This window comes from Pan troglodytes, chromosome 4 (assembly GCF_028858775.2).
Source record: "Pan troglodytes isolate AG18354 chromosome 4, NHGRI_mPanTro3-v2.0_pri, whole genome shotgun sequence".
NCBI lineage: Eukaryota > Metazoa > Chordata > Mammalia > Primates > Hominidae > Pan > Pan troglodytes.
The window spans coordinates 178731098-178748673 of NC_072402.2; the positions used below are offsets into that span (position 1 = coordinate 178731098).

Below are 17576 nucleotides of genomic sequence, written 5' to 3' on the forward strand. Positions count from 1 at the left end.
TAATTTTGGTGGCCAGCCTCATGGGTTGAAAAGTAAAGGTCAAGTAGTTAAAGGAAGGGCGTTCCAGGCAGAGGGATCAGCATAGGTGCAGAGGTAAGGTAGGGATAGCTTTGAGGGCTCCTTAGGAGGGAGTGAAACCCCTGAGGGTCAAGGAGCCCTAGTTTGGAAGGCCTTGCTGCTAAGGGATCTGGATTTTGTCCTGAAGCCTAGAGTAGTTTCTTTGAGTCTGATCTCGGCCGGGCGCAGTGGCTCACGCCTGTAATCCCAGTACTTCGGAAGGCCAAGGCAGGCGGATCACGAGGTCAGGAGTTCCAGACCATCCTGGCTAACACGGTGAAACCCGTCTCTACTAAAAATACAAAAAATTAGCTGGGCCTGGTGGCACGTGCCTGTAGTCCCAGCTACTCGGGAGGCTGAGGCAGGAGAATTGCTTGAACCGGGGAGGTGGAGGTTGTAGTTAGCAGAGATCATGCCACTGCACTGCAGCCTGGGTGATAAGAGTGAGACTCCATCTCAACAACAACAACAACAAAAAAAGTCTGATCTCAGCACTGTCCTGCCTAGACTGCTTCTTTTTTTAGGACAAGTTTTTATTGCTACCTGCTAAAAATGCATTTATTGTCACGGTGCCGGCTAGGTTGGAGGAGTAAAACTAGAGACAAGAAGAGTTAAGAAGCCACTGCAGTAATCAAGACAAATGAGTCAAGCCAAAGGCTGAGATGCTGTACAGGAAGGTCTCTAGGGGGACCCTAAATTTAGCTGGGGGTGGTGGTGCAAGATTCCTACGAAGTGGCACTAAAGGAGGGACTGAGTACTTACTAAAGACCTTATGACTAAGAGGGCTCTCTCATCCCTACACTACTTCCTTCACTCCAGTGTCTAGAATTGGCCTCTGTATATAGGAGCTCTTTGGTTGAGCATGGCTCACACCTGTAATCCCAGCAGTTTGGGAGGCTGAGGTGGGAGGATCACTTGAACTCAGGTGTTCAAGACCAACACAGTGAGACCCCATCGCTATAAAATTTTTAAAAATTTTAGCCAGGCATGGTGGTGCACGCTTGTAGTCCCAGCTACTTAGGAGGCTGATGCAGGAGGATCGCTTGAGCCCAGAAGTTGGAGGCCGCAGTGAGCTATGATCACATCACTACACTCCAGCCTGGGTGACAGGGTAAGATCCTGTCTCAAAAAGAAAAAAAAAAAATTAAGCACAAAAAGTTTGGAGACCAGGAAACAGGAGTACAAGTATAGGTGCTGTCCCACTCTTAGTGAGGTCGGCTGTGAAATTAAATCAGTTCCTGGAACAAATCTTACAAAGAGATCAGAGATCACTTGCGGTTTTTTTTTTTTTTTTTTTTGAGACAGCGTCTCACTCTTGTCACCCAGGCTGGAGTGCAGTGGTGCCATCTTGGCTCACAGCACCCTTCGCCTCCTGGGTTCAGACAATTCTCCCACCTCAGTCTCCCGAGTAGCTGGGACTACATGCCTGGCTAATTTTTGTCTTTTTTGGTAGAGACAGGGTTTCACCATGTTGGCCAGCCTGGTCATTAACTTTTTAAAAAAATGTTTATTTTCCTGATAAAGATTCAGCATAAATTTTAGGCAGAAGTCTGACGTCTAGCAGTCCCCCAGAAAGCATTCTGTTGTCTGTTGGGGCTTCCTTGGGAGATGGACTGTGGGCTAGGCCTGGGTGCTTTGGCTGATACAGAGTCAGAGGCTGTGGAAAGGGGATGGTCCAGACAGGACTATAATAAATGCAGGGATGGCCGGGCGCGGTGGTTCATGCCTGTAATTCCAGCACTTTGGGAGGCCAAGGCAGGTGGGTCACTTGAGGTCAGGAGTTCAAGACCAGCCTGACCAGCATGGCAAAACCGTCTCTCCTAAAAATACAAAAATTAGCTGGGCGTGGTGGTGCATGCTTGTAATCCCAGCTACTTGGGAGGCTGAGGCAGGAGAATCACTTGAACCCAGGAGGCAGAGGTTGCAGTGAGCCGAGATTGCGTCACCGCACTCCAGCCTGGGCAACAGAGGGAGACTGCATCTCAAAAAAAGAAAAAAAAAAAAAGAAATGCAGGGAGAAGTCAAGCTTCTAGCCTCCTTGTCAAAGGATTTAAAGTAGCATTAGATGGTAGAGAGAAACAAAAAATGACCCAAGTTTCATTTTCTCAGCTTTCTACTGGAGAGAGGACTTCATATGAACCAGAGTGCGAAAAAGGTCAGAATGGAACCCTGGGGCTGGCTAGCTCAAATTTGTATGAGGGATGAAGGGCAGTCCTCTCTGCTCACACTAAGGCGAAATGGCCAGGGCCTGCTGAGAAATCACATCCTTTGCTGTAGGAGAAGGGATTCCATGTGCCTAAGAGATGTCAGAGAAAAAGGGGATGTGAGCTCCATGGATCCTCTCCAGGCCACCTGGATTCCCTCCTTATCTTTGTAGGACTCTGCTTACTGCCAGCTGGAATTGTCAACCAAAGGGCTCTAAGTTGGGATCTTGGTCCCTTAAGATGAGGGGAGATGGCTGGGCGTGGTGGCTCCTGCCTATAATCCCAGCACTTTGGGAGGCCGAGGTGGACAGATCACCTGAGGTCAGGAGTTCGAGACCAGCCTGGCCAACAATTAAAATTACATTTTAATTTTTTTTAAATATAAAAAAATTAGCTGGGTGTGGTAGCACATGCTTGTAATCCCAGCTACCCTGGAGGCTGAGGCAGGAGAACTGCTTGAACCTGGGAGGTGGAGGTGCAGTGAGCCGAGGTCGTGTCACTGCACTCCAGAGCCTGGGCGAAAAGGGCAAAACTCAAAAAAAAAAAGAAAAAAGATGAGACGAGAAAGCTAGGAAGGCCTAAGCACAAACCTCAGCAGGGGGAATCGCTATACAGGATAAGCCTCCTTGTTCTTAAAGGCTATTTTTATTTCAGTTGGCTGTTTGGAGCTGTGTAAAAAAAATGGAAAACAACAATAACAACAACAAACAAACAAAAAACCCTCCAAAGGGCTATTTTAATTCAAACCCCCGAGGTGTCTATCTTTCCCCTTCCTTTGGGGGAGGGAGGGGGTGAGACAAGTAATAACTTAGGGGAACGTTTCCTTCCATCTGTGCAGGTCTCCTGAGAGCAGGAACCTTGCTGCATCTCCTACACTTCTCAAGAGCAGAAATGAGCTCACTGCCCCACACCCAGGATTCTCATACCACACTTGAGGACTCTCTGGTTTGGACAGACTACGATGAAATTGATCACAACCTTTAGTTCTCATGGTCTGGGAGGCCATCTCCTCTCCTCAGACCCTGTTACTCCTAGATCTGTCCTCTCATTAACTCTGTCAGCACAGGCTGCTCTCTCTTCCAGGACTCCAGGAGCTCCTCATCACCCTCATCTGCTGTAACACGGAAAGAACCCACTTACCTGCTCCAATACTAGGTTTTGCCCCCCGTCCCATTTTCAAAAAGTCAGGCACAAAGTAAAACCCTATATTTATTATCCCTTCTGTTTTGAGGCTCCAGCTCTAGCCCCAGACCTTTTTTGATAGGAGAAGGTAATACAGTTTATTTTCTAACTTGTTTCCCCTAGTTTTCTCCTGTCTCGTCACCCGTGTGATCCACGTGTATCAGAAGTGATAGGTGGCTCAAGATCATTTTGGTCAGATTTTAAAAATAAAATATTTTCTCCTTTTATGTCTAAAAATATTACCTTACAGCCTACCGCTCCCAGCTGGAAAAAGAAAATTGTTTCATTTCTGTTTTTATCCTCCCCCTTGCACTTGCTACTCCCAAGGGCCCCAGGAAGAACTAGACTTTGGTTGTACAGAACTGTGCTGTTAAATAGGATTTGATAGCCACTAGCTACATGTGGCTAATTAAAATTAAATTAAATACTATCTTAAAAATTGAGTTCATGAGGTGCACTAGCCACATTTCAAGAGCTCAAGTCATATGTAGCTAGTAGTATCTACTGTTTTAGACAACAATGGAATACTTCCATTGTTACATGAAGTTCTATTAGCTTGAATGTGGAGGACTAGCGTCTTTAGCTTCCTTTCTTATAACCACATTTTACCAGCCAGCAAATATTTGCAATAACTTCACTGTTACAGGATAATTTTCAGAGGAGTTAGGAATTGGGGGTAGGAAGCAGCATAGAATCTACAAGTCTTATAGGAGTTTCAGGAGGCATGGCATAGAGGCCAGGGGTTGATGGTCAATGGCAGGAGCCTTAGGTTTTAAGAAAGTACTTTAGGGACTGATGTTATATTACCAGGGCCGCCTCCACTGTGGACTCAGTGGTTCTGCATAATACCTGAAAACAAAAAATGACATCCCTACTGCTCTGCTGGAACTGAGGAGTAGCTGAAGTGATTGTTATTACTCAAAATCTCCAGAGCTTGATTTTGTGAACTGTTTCATCTGTCACGGTTCTTGTTCTCCCAAATCCAAGTGACATAAGCAGCGGTAATGTTTAGAAAAGGTTTGTTGACTTTGCTACTCCACTCCAAGAGCAGGGAGTAGTGGGTGTCATATCCATTAATCCACTGATACTCAGGGTACTTTTTTTTTTTTTTTTTGAGACGGAGTTTCATTCTTGTTGCCCAGGCTGGAGTGCAATGGTGCGATCTCGGCTCACTGCAACCTCCTCCTCCCAGGTTCAAGTGATTCTCCTGCCTCAGCCTCCTGAGTAGCTGGGATGACAGGCATGCGCCACCATGCCTGGCTAATTTTGTATTTTTAGCAGAGACAGGGTTTCTCCATGTTGGTCAGGCTGGTCTGGAACTCCCGACCTCAGGTGATCTGCCTACCTCGGCCTCCCAAAGTGCTGGGATTACAGGTGTGAGCCACCATGCCTGGCCCTCAGGGTACTTTCAATAAAGTGCTAGCTAGGCAAGCCTATTCTTCCTCTCAAGAGTAGGTGTTCCACTTTTGAACACCTATGCCAGGCACCGGCTATAGTGCCTACAAGAGGATGATATGTGGACATGACCACTTTCCCTGACTCTACATCAGTGGTTCTCAACTGGGGATGATTTTGCAATGTCCGCTTATGGGACATTTGGTAATGTCTAGAGACATTTGCGGTTGTCACCACTAGTGGAGGGGTACTACCTGCATGTAGTGGGTAGAGTCCAGAGATGCTACTAAGTATCCTACAATGCATAGGACAGCTGCCCACAACAAAGAATTATCTCACTTAAAATGTCAATAGGGTCGAGGTTGAGAAATCCTGGTCTAGGCTGGGTGTGGTGGCTCATGACTGTAATCCCAGCATTTTGGGAGGCCAAGGCAGGAGGATCACTTGAGCCCACCAGGAGTTCAAGACCAGCCTGGGCAATGTAGGGAGAGCTCCACAAAAAATAAAAATAAATTAGCTGCACTATAGTCCTTGTTACACAGAAGGCTGACGTGGGAGCATCACTTGAACCTAGGAAGTGAGTGAGCTGTGATCGCACTACTGCACTCCAGTCTGGGCAACAGAGTGAGACCCTGGCTCAAACAAAACAAAAACAAAAGCATTGAAAGAAAGAAAGAGGCCGAAAGAGGCCGGGCGCGGTGGCTCAGGCCTGTAATCCCAGCACTTTGGGAGGCCGAGGCGGGCAGGTCACGGGGTCAGGAGATCGAGACCATCCTGACTAACACGGTGAAACCCCGTCTCTACTAAAAATACAAAAAATTAGCCAGGCTTGGTGGCGGGCGCCTGTAGTCCCAGCTACCCGGGAGGCTGAGGCAGGAGAATGGCGTGAATCCAGGAGGCGGAGCTGGCAGTGAGCCGAGATCGTGCCACCACACTCCAGCCTGGGCAACAGAGCGAGACTCTGTCAAACAGAGAGAGAGAGAGAAAGAAAAAGAAATCAATCAATCAATCAATCCGGTTTAGATGACAACATGAATCAGGTTTGTTGTTGTTGTTGTTGTTTTTTCCCCTGCAGACAGAGTCTCGCTCTGTCGCCCAGGCTGGAGTGCAGTGACGCGATTTTGGCTCACTGCAACCTCCGCCTCCCGGGTTCAAGTGATTCTCCTGCCTAAGCCTCCTGAATAGCTGGGACTACAGGTGCACGTCACCATGCCTGGCTAATTTTTTGTGTTTTTAGTAGAGACGGGGTTTCACTGTGTTAGCCAGGATGGTCTCGATCTCCTGACCTCGTGATCCACCCGCCTTGGCCTCCCAAAGTGCTGGGATTACAGGCGTGAGCCACCGCGCCCAGCCTGTATCAGGTCTTTATGCCAAAATGAATCATGCAGTCTAGGCTCAGTAGGATAGTAAGGCTGTTAAATGTCTGATAAATTGGGAAGGAAAAAATATGGAGTGAGTGAAACAGTGGGCTCCCTAAAGCTGAAGGGCAGGTGTAATTGGAGTGTGCTTAAGTGTATTGGAAGGCTAAGAGCTAAGGTCATAGTGCAATGGGAGTTGATTTCAGATGTGTAGCCAATCTGAAGATGAGATCCAGGGTACAGCCACAGAAGTAGAGGAACAAGTTTAAACAGTCTGACTTGTGATACAGCAGTGAACAGCTGAACCTAATAGGGAAGACATTCAATAAACAGGTGAGCTGTATGTTTTTCCTCAATGTTTTTGTAACCCACACTTCTACTTTTCATATACCTGAAAATCTCACATTTGCCCCTCCATTTACAATTTCAAAATTAAGTATCATGATTAAAATTAATGAAAGCAGTAGTAATTTTAGAAGGAAAAAATTTATTCAGATGATGTGATAGCCATGTCACTGTTAAGCCTGAACTTTTCTTTCCTGGGTGGTGTAAAAGGTGCAAGAAAACACAAGCTGCTTTTAATAACACTCTTGCACTGCTTTCTCCCCAAAGCTAGATATATCAAAACATTAAAAAATAAAAAAGCTTTTTAAGGTGTAAGGAGCAAATGGAATAGTGGATAAAGCCTTTTCATCTGTTTAGTCATTTTACACCCAAGTTTCTCTACAGTATTTGCCTGGAAGTTTCTAGTCAAAACCATTAGACCTTGAGTTTCACAAACTCCTCTTGAAGCTCTTCCGGTGAGGCCTGCACATTGGTATGAAACACATTCTTTCCAAAAGCTACCACTGGTAGATTTTAAGAACAAGCTCAGGAGCACATCACTCAAAATAATTCCAAGTATTTCACTTTTTCCCTTCAAATGACATTCATGAATCTGGTCCTTGAAAGACTAGCCAAGAAAATTAGACATTTTTAGCATTAGTTTGCTCATACATACATTTGCTATATTTTTATGGTTGTATTTTTGGCAAGTTTTGTTTGATGTATTTCATAATGAACGGCGAAATTGGTGTTTGCCCCTTGACATTTCAGTGTCAATGTATTTTAAGCTTCAGTGTGTTAAAACTCTGTTAAAAATTTTAACTTTTGAAATGTTCAAGTATAGATTATTTTTCATTGTTCTTCCAACCTTGGGGTTGTTCTGTCCACAAGTTCAGCAGAATCCGTTTTTCTTTGACAACCAAGAAACTTCAATATGTAACAGAAAACATGGAATGGCATTTAGATCATCAAAAAGCAGGGCAGACTGGAATGGAATGTACTGTTTCTCACAGTGGTCTATGCTGACAGCAAGGCTGAAGATTTCCAGTAGGTTATGGGTAGTCAGTGAAAGTTCATGCTTGGTGGTGACAGCTGCAGTACATCTTGAATACCAGTTTTCTTCAATCTTTGCCAAAAACCCAAATTTAACACAGTTTGCTGTAGTGCCATTAAGATATACTCCTATACAATTTCCTCCAACTCGGTTCATTTGATACAGCTGCAAAAATACTGTCTTTGGTGGTCAAGTAGAAGGCTCACGAAAACAGCACATCCACAGTTTTGAAAGCCTTATTCTGAATGTAAGCAAAGTACAGTTTTCTTCATCAGTAGATTCATCTCAACCAACAGCAATAAAAGATGAGCCGATTTTTTTTTTTTTTTTTTTGAGATGGAGTCTTGCTCTATTGCCCAGGCTGGAGTGCAGTGGCTCAGTCTTGGCTTACTGCAAGCTCCGCCTCCCAGGTTCATGTCATTCTCCTGCCTCAGCCTCTTGCGAGCTGATGTTTTTTAAGATCTGAAGTTTGATATATTCAGTCATTAATTCAGAGTTAAGACTGCAGAAGTAGATGAAGAAATTCTGGAATTCCTTAATTTATTTGTGGCAGCACTCAGAATGCAAGGTTTCACAAGTGTCTCCATTTTTTTCTCCTTTGCAATTAAAAAGGCTGTCTAATATTAAGCTTTCATGGCTTGGAAGATTCCTGTGAATATTTCAATACTGTCCAGTCTTAAAGCTGCAGAGAATCGGGCTTTGCAGAACACTCCACTGTTTTTAATGGCATGAATTTAACAGTGTTTGGCATGGTGTCACTGCCCAACACTTTCAGATAACTCAACTGAAGAAGTTGACCCTATCTTCTGCAAAATAACATGAGTATATACTTGAGAAAAGCCTCAACATTTTTTTTTGGCTGCCATTTTTAGCTACCTCAAAGGAGATAACAGAAAAACAAGGAGTACTGATGATGGAAGCATCTGGTCCCTCTTGCAGAGTGATGAATGATTTTATTGGTGGCAGCTGGGTGGCAGGACAATCCAGGCATCCAGTTATGCCTGATCCCCAATAAGTGAAATCTTTGTTCATTTTCTTTTTATACACCCGTCTGCTTCCTAAAACCTGACACCATTTAATGGTGCCCTTGGTCAAATCTAAATGATCTTACTTTCATAATTCTTTGATTCTAGCTTGCAGAGTCAAGACGAACTCTAACTCATGGGATGGACAAACTGGAAGATGTAAAATAAGTAAGGCTTTCTGGGCCAAAAAGCCTCTTCTTAGAGAAAATCAAATTTTAAAAGAACATTGACCTCAAAACAATAAAACTGCCCTGGTTATGCAATAGAAATAGCTATATAAATGGAATCATATCCTTAATGAACACCTCCTGTGGCTACCCAACTTTTCACACATCTTACTGATTATAGGCCTTGCTGTGAATGCTTTCTTGCTCTATCTGAAGTATTCCCACCAGAGTTGTTTCCAACTTTATTTCCTATATTATGAAAAATGAAGTTTTTTTAACATTGTAACAAAGTATATGAAAGATAATGTATACTGTATTAAATAAACCATTATACAAAAATAGTTCCTTGTACCGTTAACTATTATTATGACTTTGGTCAGTAAAATTCTAAATCATGCGACTATAATTTACATGTTTACCAATGGAAGGAAGTGACAATGAACTGCCTAAAGAATGAAAGAGACAGCCAGGCATGGTGGCTCACATCTGTAATCCCAGCACTTTGGGAGGCCGAGGCGGGGGGATCAGGAGGTCAAGAGATTGAGACCATCCTGGCCAACATGGTGAAACCCCGTCTACACTAGAAATGCAAAAATTAGCTGGGCATGGTGGTGCGCACCTGTATTCCCAGCTACTTGGGAGGCTGAGGCAGGAAAATCGCTTGAACTCGGGAGGCATAGGTTGCAGTGAGCCGAGATCGCACCACTGCACTCTAGCCTGATGACAGAGCGAGACTCCAGCTCAAATAAATAAATAAATAAATAAAAATAAAAAAAGATTTGTGTCTTAACTGTGCACTTACCAATATTTACTATAAAATGGGGGAAGGGGATGATGATAAAAGTTAGCTGAGGAAGGCTGGGCACAGTGGCTCATGCCTGTAATCCCAGCACTTTGGGAGGCCCAGGTGGTGGATCTCCTGAGGTCAGGAGTTCAAGACCAGCCTGGCCAACATGGTGAAACCCCATCTCTACTAAAAATGCAAAATTAGCTGGGCATGGTGGCATGTGCCTGTAATCGCAACTACTAGGGGTGCTGAGGCAGGAGGATCGCTTGAACCCGGGAAACAGAGGTTGCAGTGAGCCGAGATCATGCCATTGCACTTCTGCCTGGGCAACAGAGCAAGACACCGTCTCAAAAAAAAAAGTTAGGAGAGAAATGGAAGGTTCTCTCTTTTCCTCAGCTTCAGTGTACTAAAACCCAGAAGCATAGGACATAAGTTTTTTCCATGGGATACTTTAGTTATCACCTTGGGTGAAAACATGGTACTAGGATTTGTCCTTCAAGTCAGGTTAATGTAACAGAGGTAGCAGTGACTTATGGTTAGATTTGTGCCTTAACTGTGCACTTACCAATATTTGCTATAAAATGGGGGCAGGGGGGTGATAATAATATCTAATATATGAAGCCTGTAGGACAGTGCTTTGTGTTTGTGTTTTGACTGCAACTCAAAGAAAGCAATATATTTTTAGACGAAGTATATACATGTATATATATATAACTTAAAAGTTTCATAAAGCAATACTTACCCTATGTTCCATGTGTTCTAATATTTTCTCTTACTTCATTTTGAGATAATGCTAGGCATGACCCATTTATTTTAAGACACACTAATTGGTCAAAAAACAATTTGAAAACCACTGCTATAGGAGATATGAGGAAATATATTTTATAAACTGTAAAGCACTACTAAGACGTGAGCAGCGGCTGCTGCATATCCAGGTCAACCTTTCTGGGCCTGAAGACAACCTCTCCTTCGTTTGGGCACTGCTAGGAGTCAAATCTACCTAGACTTTTGGTAAGGAAGATGGTACTCATGCTCATTGTCATTGAGACAATTATCTAATGCTTAGAAGTCAAGACTAGAAAGCAAGGCATTAACCATATCAGCACCCAAACAAGGGAAGACAAGTTACAAGAAAGCCAAATAAAACAGCAAACATTTGTTTAGTGCTTTACGGTTAACATATATGATCTCTTTTAATCCTTACAATCCTAGGGAAAAAGTGAAGCTCAAGGAGGTTGACACCTGCCCAAGACTAGACAGTAAGTGGCAGAGCCAGGTCATCTGATCCTAAATCCTGCACTCCTTCCACTATGATAAAATACCAGGAAAGAAAAGTGATCAGGATATGAGGCACATTCTGATCCATCAAAGATGCTTATATGCTTTGCCTTTCTCTAGAAGGAAAACGGACCCCACTGAAGGTAGAGATGCAATCCCAGACTTTGAGAGGGGGGTGTGGCCAATTGCTACCAGTAGTTTAGGACTCACATCTGGCATTTCTGTCTACCAATACATCTATTTTGACACTGCTTGTGCTGAAGTCCCAAATGTCTATTATCTCCAAGTACTGTGGCTTTCTATTCCTATCTGTACCTGTCCCAGGGAATTGGTCAAGGACTCACATTAGGGAGAAATGAAGTACTGGGTATCTGTTACTCATGTCCCTTACACTTAGGTAGACTGCCAGTATTAGCAGTAGTGGTTCGCTTCCAGTGACCGTCATATTATCTGTTCAGCTTCCTCTGGGGAAGCCAATCTGCCCCAATCTTCATGGTTTTGTGTCTCCTTTTTTACCCACATGACCATCTCTCTCCACCGTGTCTCCCTCATCAAAGAAAGAGAAGTTTAGCAACTAAGCACCTGAGGAGGTGGGAAAGGAATGCTACTCATTCCTCAGCTCTCCTAGTTACCTTTCCACTCCCTTCATCCCCCAACATTCCCTCATTTCTCTCACCTGGTACTCCTGAACCACCTCCTCCAAAGGCAGCACGCTGTGCTGTTTGTGGCTCCTGGATTCTCGGCACACCACACAGATGGCCTCTTTGTCCACCTCACAGAAGAGTTTCAGGGCTTCCTGGTGTTTAAAGCACGTGCCCTGATCATTACTCCGGTTTTCCCGATAAGGAGTGGGGCACATCTGGCGAATTATCTGGACCATGTTGGCCAGCTGCAAGTTGGGACGAAAGCTGCGACGTGTAAAGCTCTTTCGGCACTGGGGGCAGGTGAACTGCCCTGGAAGGGGCAAGGAAGGAGGCGGGTGGATGTCAGGATACAGCTCTTCATCTTCGTCCTCATCGTATGCTTCCAGTGTTTCTTCTTCTTCTCGGTAGACATCAATCCTCAGGTCAGGTCTCAAGCCTCCTAGGTAACAGTCCTGATCTTCCTCTTCTTCTTCCTCCTCGTCCCACATATAGTCTACGTTGTCCCAATTAGTTCTACCACTGTCACCGAGCCAGAGTTCATCGTCATCTTGGTCTTGGAACAACTCTTCGTCAGCATTCCCCCGATACGACACCTCTCGAATGGAGCCGTCCCATCCATCCACGGCCCCCACCGCCTCCTCGTCCTCCTCCTCCTCCTCCCATTCATCTTCCTCCTCGTCCTCCTTACCCCACAGCTGGGTCACACACCCTCGGCAGAAGTTGTGCCCGCAGCTGATGGACACGGGGTCCTTGAAGTAATCCAAGCAGATGGCACACACCGCTTCCTCCTGAAGGGTCTGCACGGGGCTGGGAGTAGTGGCATAACCAGCCATCTCAATGCCCGCCGGCAGGTGTAGATACGTCAGCTTGGAGCTGAGGAGCGGGGACGCGCCTGCAGGCCTGCCTCCAAACTACTCTGGTGACCCGAGGCGGTCCTCAACCTTGCTCTTCTTCCTCGGGGCCGCAGGGGAGCTTTGACCCCCTCTCTCAGGGTGCGAACGCCCAGATCCAGACTCACAGCCTCTCTCTGGGATCGGTGGGGACACAGCAGGCTGCAGCCCCCAGCTGCTCGGTCCTGTCACGTCTCTCGCTACCCTCAGGGTGTGCCCTACACTGCGGCGTCCGCCTCAGATGCAGCCGCTGGCTACCCTGCCCGAGGCGACGCAAAATGACGTCTCGCTCCTGCACACGCTCTGGAGAGACGCTCTAGGCCGGCGGAGGACCACGTCTCTATGGTGTGCCGGGGGCCGCGCGGGCCGGGAGTTGGGTGGGCTGGGGGACAGGCGCGCCCGCGCCGCCCGCTCCAGCTGGGCTAGTGCTGCACATTCCGGCCAGCCCCTCCTCAAGACCCCATTCCCAAGCCCCTTCTCAGCTCCCTCAGGCCGGCAGAGCGGCTCTGATCAGGTCAGCGGCGGACGCCGGGAAGAGGCCCGGCTTCGGAGAGGTGGTTTGGTGGGTTGGCTGGTTCTGGATGAGGGGGGTCAACACTCGAGGGGGACTGGGTCTCCGAGCCGTTGTCCAGCCTGAGCCGGAGCCCCAGGAAGGTTAGAGGGAAGGGGGATAAATCTCTCCGGAAGCCCCGCCCGGGCCGGGGCCGAGTGGGTCCGCGGCGGTGGGGAAGCCTGGGACACCACCCTGGTGCTGTCGCCCGTCCCGCCGTCCGCGCTTGGGGTGCCTTGGTGGGGATCCGGGCGCCGCACAGCTGGGAGGGCCTGCCGCCCGGGAGGCTCGGATCCGGGGCGCCCAGTGCCCCCCGCTGCCTTCCGGGAGCCGTCGGGCCCCAGCTCCACGCAGGCCTCAGACCCAGCCCTGTTTCTGCTTGCGGGGCCGCGGCTGCGCAGTATTGCGGCGTCTGCCAGCAAAGCTGCGCCCCGGCCGTGGGTCCCCTGAGGGGGCCGGGGCTCAAGTTCCCTTCGGTGCTGCCGCCTGCGTCGGGCCAGGGGTTCCGAGTTCCAGCCCTGAGCTCTGTGAGCTCGGCCGTGAGGGGGCTGGATTTGGGACCACACTTCCTCACCGCCGTGGTTTAGACTTAGTTTGAGAGCGGCTGGCCCCTCCTTCCTGTCCCGGTGTCCTCCGCTGTCTGTTACGCCCTTCATTCCTCCCTGGGGAGGGAGGGCTGGGGGCGCTGTCTGGGTCTGTTTTCCACCGCAGCGGGGCCCTAGGGCAGTGTCATTTAGACCCCACGCTGTCACCTTTCCTGGAGAGGGGACCTGATCCAGGGCTGAGAGGTTTTTTGTTTTTTTTTTTTGAGATGGAGTCTGGCTGTTGCCCAGGATGCAGTGCAGTGGCGCGATCTCGGCTCACTGCAAGCTCCGCCTCCCAGGTTCACGCCATTCTCCTGCCTCAGCCTCCCAAGTAACTGGAACTACAGGCGCCTACCACCACGCCCGGCTAATTTTTTTTTTTTTTTTTTTTTTTTGTATTTTTAGTAGAAACGGGGTTTCACCCTGTTAGCCAGGATGGTCTCGATTTCCTGACCTCGTGATCCGCCCACCTCGGCCTCCCAAAGTGCGGGCTGAGAGATCTTACAGTGCGAGGGGGAATCAGGCCCTGGGGAAAGGCTTCTCAGGGGTTGTCTCCTTCTGTCTTCTGTCTCTGCAGGTAGGGATAGAACCAGGTCAGGCCTGGATTTGTAGTCCCGGAGAACAGAGGATGGAGATGGGGGCTGGACGCAGCTCAGAGGGGCTGGTGCTCATGGGCTCTGTGTATGCCTTCTCCTGTGGCCTGGTTCTGTGTACAGATGTTCTACCCCAGTGCTGAGGGCCAAGACACCCTCTTGGCCTTGGTGCTGGGGTCATCCTGGGGCAAGGAGTGTAGGCAGAACTCCTCAACATTGGAGATTTGGGGAAATTGTGTCCCCTCCCTTTTAGACTCCTGTAGCCCCCTGCAGTGGCACGATCTGGGCCCACAGCAATCTCCACCTCCTGGGCTCAAGCAATCCTCCCACTTCAGCTTCTGGAATAGCTGGGAACACAGGCATGCACCACCACTCCAGGCTAATTTCTTTATTTTTTTTATAGAGACAGGGTTTCGTCATGTTGCCCAGGCTAAAGTGCCGTGGCTATTTATAGTCACGATTATTGCACCCTACCACCTCAAACTCCTGGACTCAAGTGATCCTCCCGCCTCAGCCTGTGGAGTAGCTGGGACTACAGGCATGCACCACCATGCCTGATTTACCCATTCTCTTTTAGATTTTTTTTTTTTTTTGAGAGAGGGTCTTGCTCTGTTGCCCAGGCCAAATGCAGTGGTATGATCATGGCTCATTGCACCCTTGACCCCTGGGCTCAAGTGATCATCCTGCCTCAGCCTCCCAAGTAGCTGGGACTACAGGTGTGCATTACCACATCTGGCTAATTTTTATTTTATTTTTTTGTAGAGATGAGGTCCCACTATGTTGCCCAGGCTAGTCTTGAACTCCTGGTTTAAGCAGTCCTGCCTCAGCCTTACAAAGTGCGGGAATTACAGATGTGAGCCACTACGCTCAGCCCCATACAAGATTTTTTTTCTTTCTTTACCTGCCCTTCAATAAGAAGTACATTGCACATACTGATCCAATACAGACCTGCACATATATAACAGAAAGAAAATTTCTGCAGTGTTCTTTCCCTTATGACATCCAAAGCACTCTGATATTTTCTGTTTTATTTCAGTAAAATGCTGTTGAAGGCCCACGGGCATGACTGCACCCCTCACTAATTGGTCATTGGTTTGGGGAGGACACCACTGTCCCAATGGAACCTTGAGCACACCTTGGAGCCCTCCTCTTCCTCTCCGGACCTGCGCCAAACTGTGAGTGGCACAGAGCAAGGGCTGTATGTGTTCTCTTCTTTGTTGCATACTCAGTTCCTTGACCACAGTGCCAAGCACACAGTGAGCACTCCCTGTGTATCTGCTGAGTAAATAAACGAATGAACAAACCCAACACATTTCAGCCAAGTCCTGCTGATGTTTCTCCTCCAATCCAGCTCCTCCTTTCCAGCCTTACTTCTGCCACTCCAGATTTCACCCCCATCAGCTTCAGACTGGATGAAAGGAAACCATTTCTCTAAAGGATCACTTGCTCTCTCATTTCAGGCCATCCTGCAGCCACCAGAACCTTCCACATGAAATGAAAGGCTCACCACTTCATAGGCTTTAAGGAAATTCTTGGCCAGGTGTGGTGCCTCACTCCTGTAATCCCAGTGCTTTAAGAGGCCAAGATGGGAGGATTGTTTGAGCCAGGTGTTTGAGACCAGCCTGGGCAACGTCGTAAGACCCCATCTCTACAAAAAAAAAAAAAAAAAAATTGGCTGGGTGCGGTGGCTCATGTCTGTAATCCCAGCAATTTTGGAGGCTGAGGCGGGTGGATCACTTGAGGTCAGGAGTTCGAGACCAGCCTGGCCAACATGGTGAAACCCCGTCACTACTAAAAATACAAAAATTAGCCAGGCATGGCGGCAGGTGCCTGTAATCCCAGCTACTTGCGAGGCTGAGGAAGAAGATTTGCGTGAACCTAGGAGGTGGAGGTTGCAGTGAGCCAAGATCATGCTGCTGCACTCCAGCCTGGGCAACAGAGTGAGACTCCATCTCAAAAATAATAAAAATAAATAAAAAAATTTAAAAATTACCTGCGTGTGATGGTGTGCGCCTGTAGTTCCAGCTACTTGGGAGGCTGAATTGGGAGGATCATTTGAGCCCAGGAGGTCAAGGCTGCAGTAAGCAGTGATCGTGCCACTGCCCTCGGCCTGGGCAACAGAACAACATGCAATCTTAAAAAAGAAAAATCCTGGCCAGGCACAGTGGCTTATGACTGTAATCCCAGCACTTTAGGAGACCGAGGCGGGCAGATCACGAGGTCAGGAGATTGAGACCATCCTGGCTAACACGGTGAAACCCCGTCTCTACTAAAAATACAAAAAATTAGCTGGGTGTGGTGGCAGGCGCCTGTAGTCCCAGCTACTTGGGAGGCTGAGGCAGGAGAATGGCATGAATCCGGGAGGCGGAGCTGGCAGCAAGCCGAGATGGCGCCACTGCACTCCAGCCTGGGCGACAGAGAGACTCCATCTCAAAAAAAAAAAAAAAAAAAAAAAAAAAAGCCAAGGGGAAGGCCCAACCCTGGCCTTGTCTTCTTTCTCCTCTTTGTGGAGAAGCTCACAGATGTGGGTGCAGCAGAAGTGTGACTGCGGCCCACGCTGCCTCCCTGCATCTTCTCACCTTCTCCTTGCCCTGCACTGTCACACCAGCCAACGAACCACACAGCCGCCCCTCAAGGCAAAAAGCCGGGGTCAGGGGTCAACCTGCCAGCTGCCCACGCCAAGGGTTTGACAGCCTCAGCTAGGGCTCTCTAGGCTCCTCCTCTCCACAGTCTATAATGGGGAGGAGGCCCGGGGCAATGCTGCTGGCAGAGGAGGAGTGGGCTCTAGGTTAGGGAGAAGTGTGGCCGTGCACTGAATTGCTCTTGGCAGTAGCTCACTGAGACTAACTCGGGGGAAGGCACTGTTGGTCCTGGCCTGGGAAAACACGGAAGAGGGCTAGAGGGAGTGAGCTGCAGTGCATTGCGGGCAGGGTCCTGCAGGCTCCCAGGGTCTCGGCCCCGAGAAACAGAACCCCTGCCCTGCCTGGCCGTAAATTAGATGAGGCTGAAAGGAGCAGGGGCTGGAGCTGGTTTTCTCGGAGCCTCTGCAGCGCTAGGCCTTAAGCACACAGCCCCTTCACTCTTCCCGGCCCATGCACCAGGGAGAGGACGAGATGGAGTGGCCTGGCCCCTCTGTCCATCCAATCTCTGGCTGCAGTAGGAGAGAGGGCCCCTGCATGCATCATCTTCAACTCCAAAGGGCTCCTAGGTTTGTGGGAATTTCAGGCCAGGCAGGTGGTGGGAGAAGGAGACTGAGCTCAAGTTCTTCCCCTAATCAGAGTGAAGATCAAAACACCCTGCTCCTGAGTTCCCTGCATCGGTACCTTCCCTGAGGACAGGAGACGGGGGACCAGGATGGGGGAAGGTCAGGAGACAGCTGGGGTTGACTCCCAAGACCCAGGTTACAGCCCCCTGCTCTCAGCCCCATCTCATGGTAGGCCCCTCCCCGGTGTGGGCCAGTCCAGCCTGCCCAAGTGAAATGACC

General features: G+C 48.3%; 1 protein-coding gene and 1 long non-coding RNA gene across 5 annotated transcripts; one reads left to right on the top strand and one right to left on the bottom strand.

Moving 5' to 3' along the window:
- Window positions 1-5601: 5601 nt before the first annotated feature.
- On the bottom strand, window positions 5602-12647 carry TRIM52 (tripartite motif containing 52). Of its 4 annotated transcripts, none has more exons than XM_054684072.2 (2): window positions 11508-12647; window positions 5602-5799 (listed from the first exon to the last, which is right to left on the bottom strand). In XM_054684072.2, exons 1-2 carry the CDS (start codon window positions 12306-12308, stop codon window positions 5617-5619), a joined length of 984 nt encoding a protein of 327 aa, XP_054540047.2. In that variant the 5' UTR covers window positions 12309-12647; the 3' UTR covers window positions 5602-5616. The 4 variants fall into 4 exon arrangements, with proteins under 4 accessions (XP_054540047.2, XP_024209304.3, XP_016808286.4 ...); XM_024353536.3 differs by lacking the exon at window positions 5602-5799 and adding an exon at window positions 6664-7815 and having other exon boundaries at window positions 11508-12629; XM_016952797.4 differs by lacking the exon at window positions 5602-5799 and adding an exon at window positions 6664-8380 and having other exon boundaries at window positions 11508-12629.
- A 92-nt stretch (window positions 12648-12739) lies between these two features.
- On the top strand, window positions 12740-16084 carry LOC112207522 (uncharacterized). Its single transcript, XR_002941957.3, has 3 exons — window positions 12740-12879; window positions 15129-15267; window positions 15553-16084. It is a non-coding gene; the product is annotated as an uncharacterized LOC112207522 (long non-coding RNA).
- Window positions 16085-17576: the final 1492 nt, after the last annotated feature.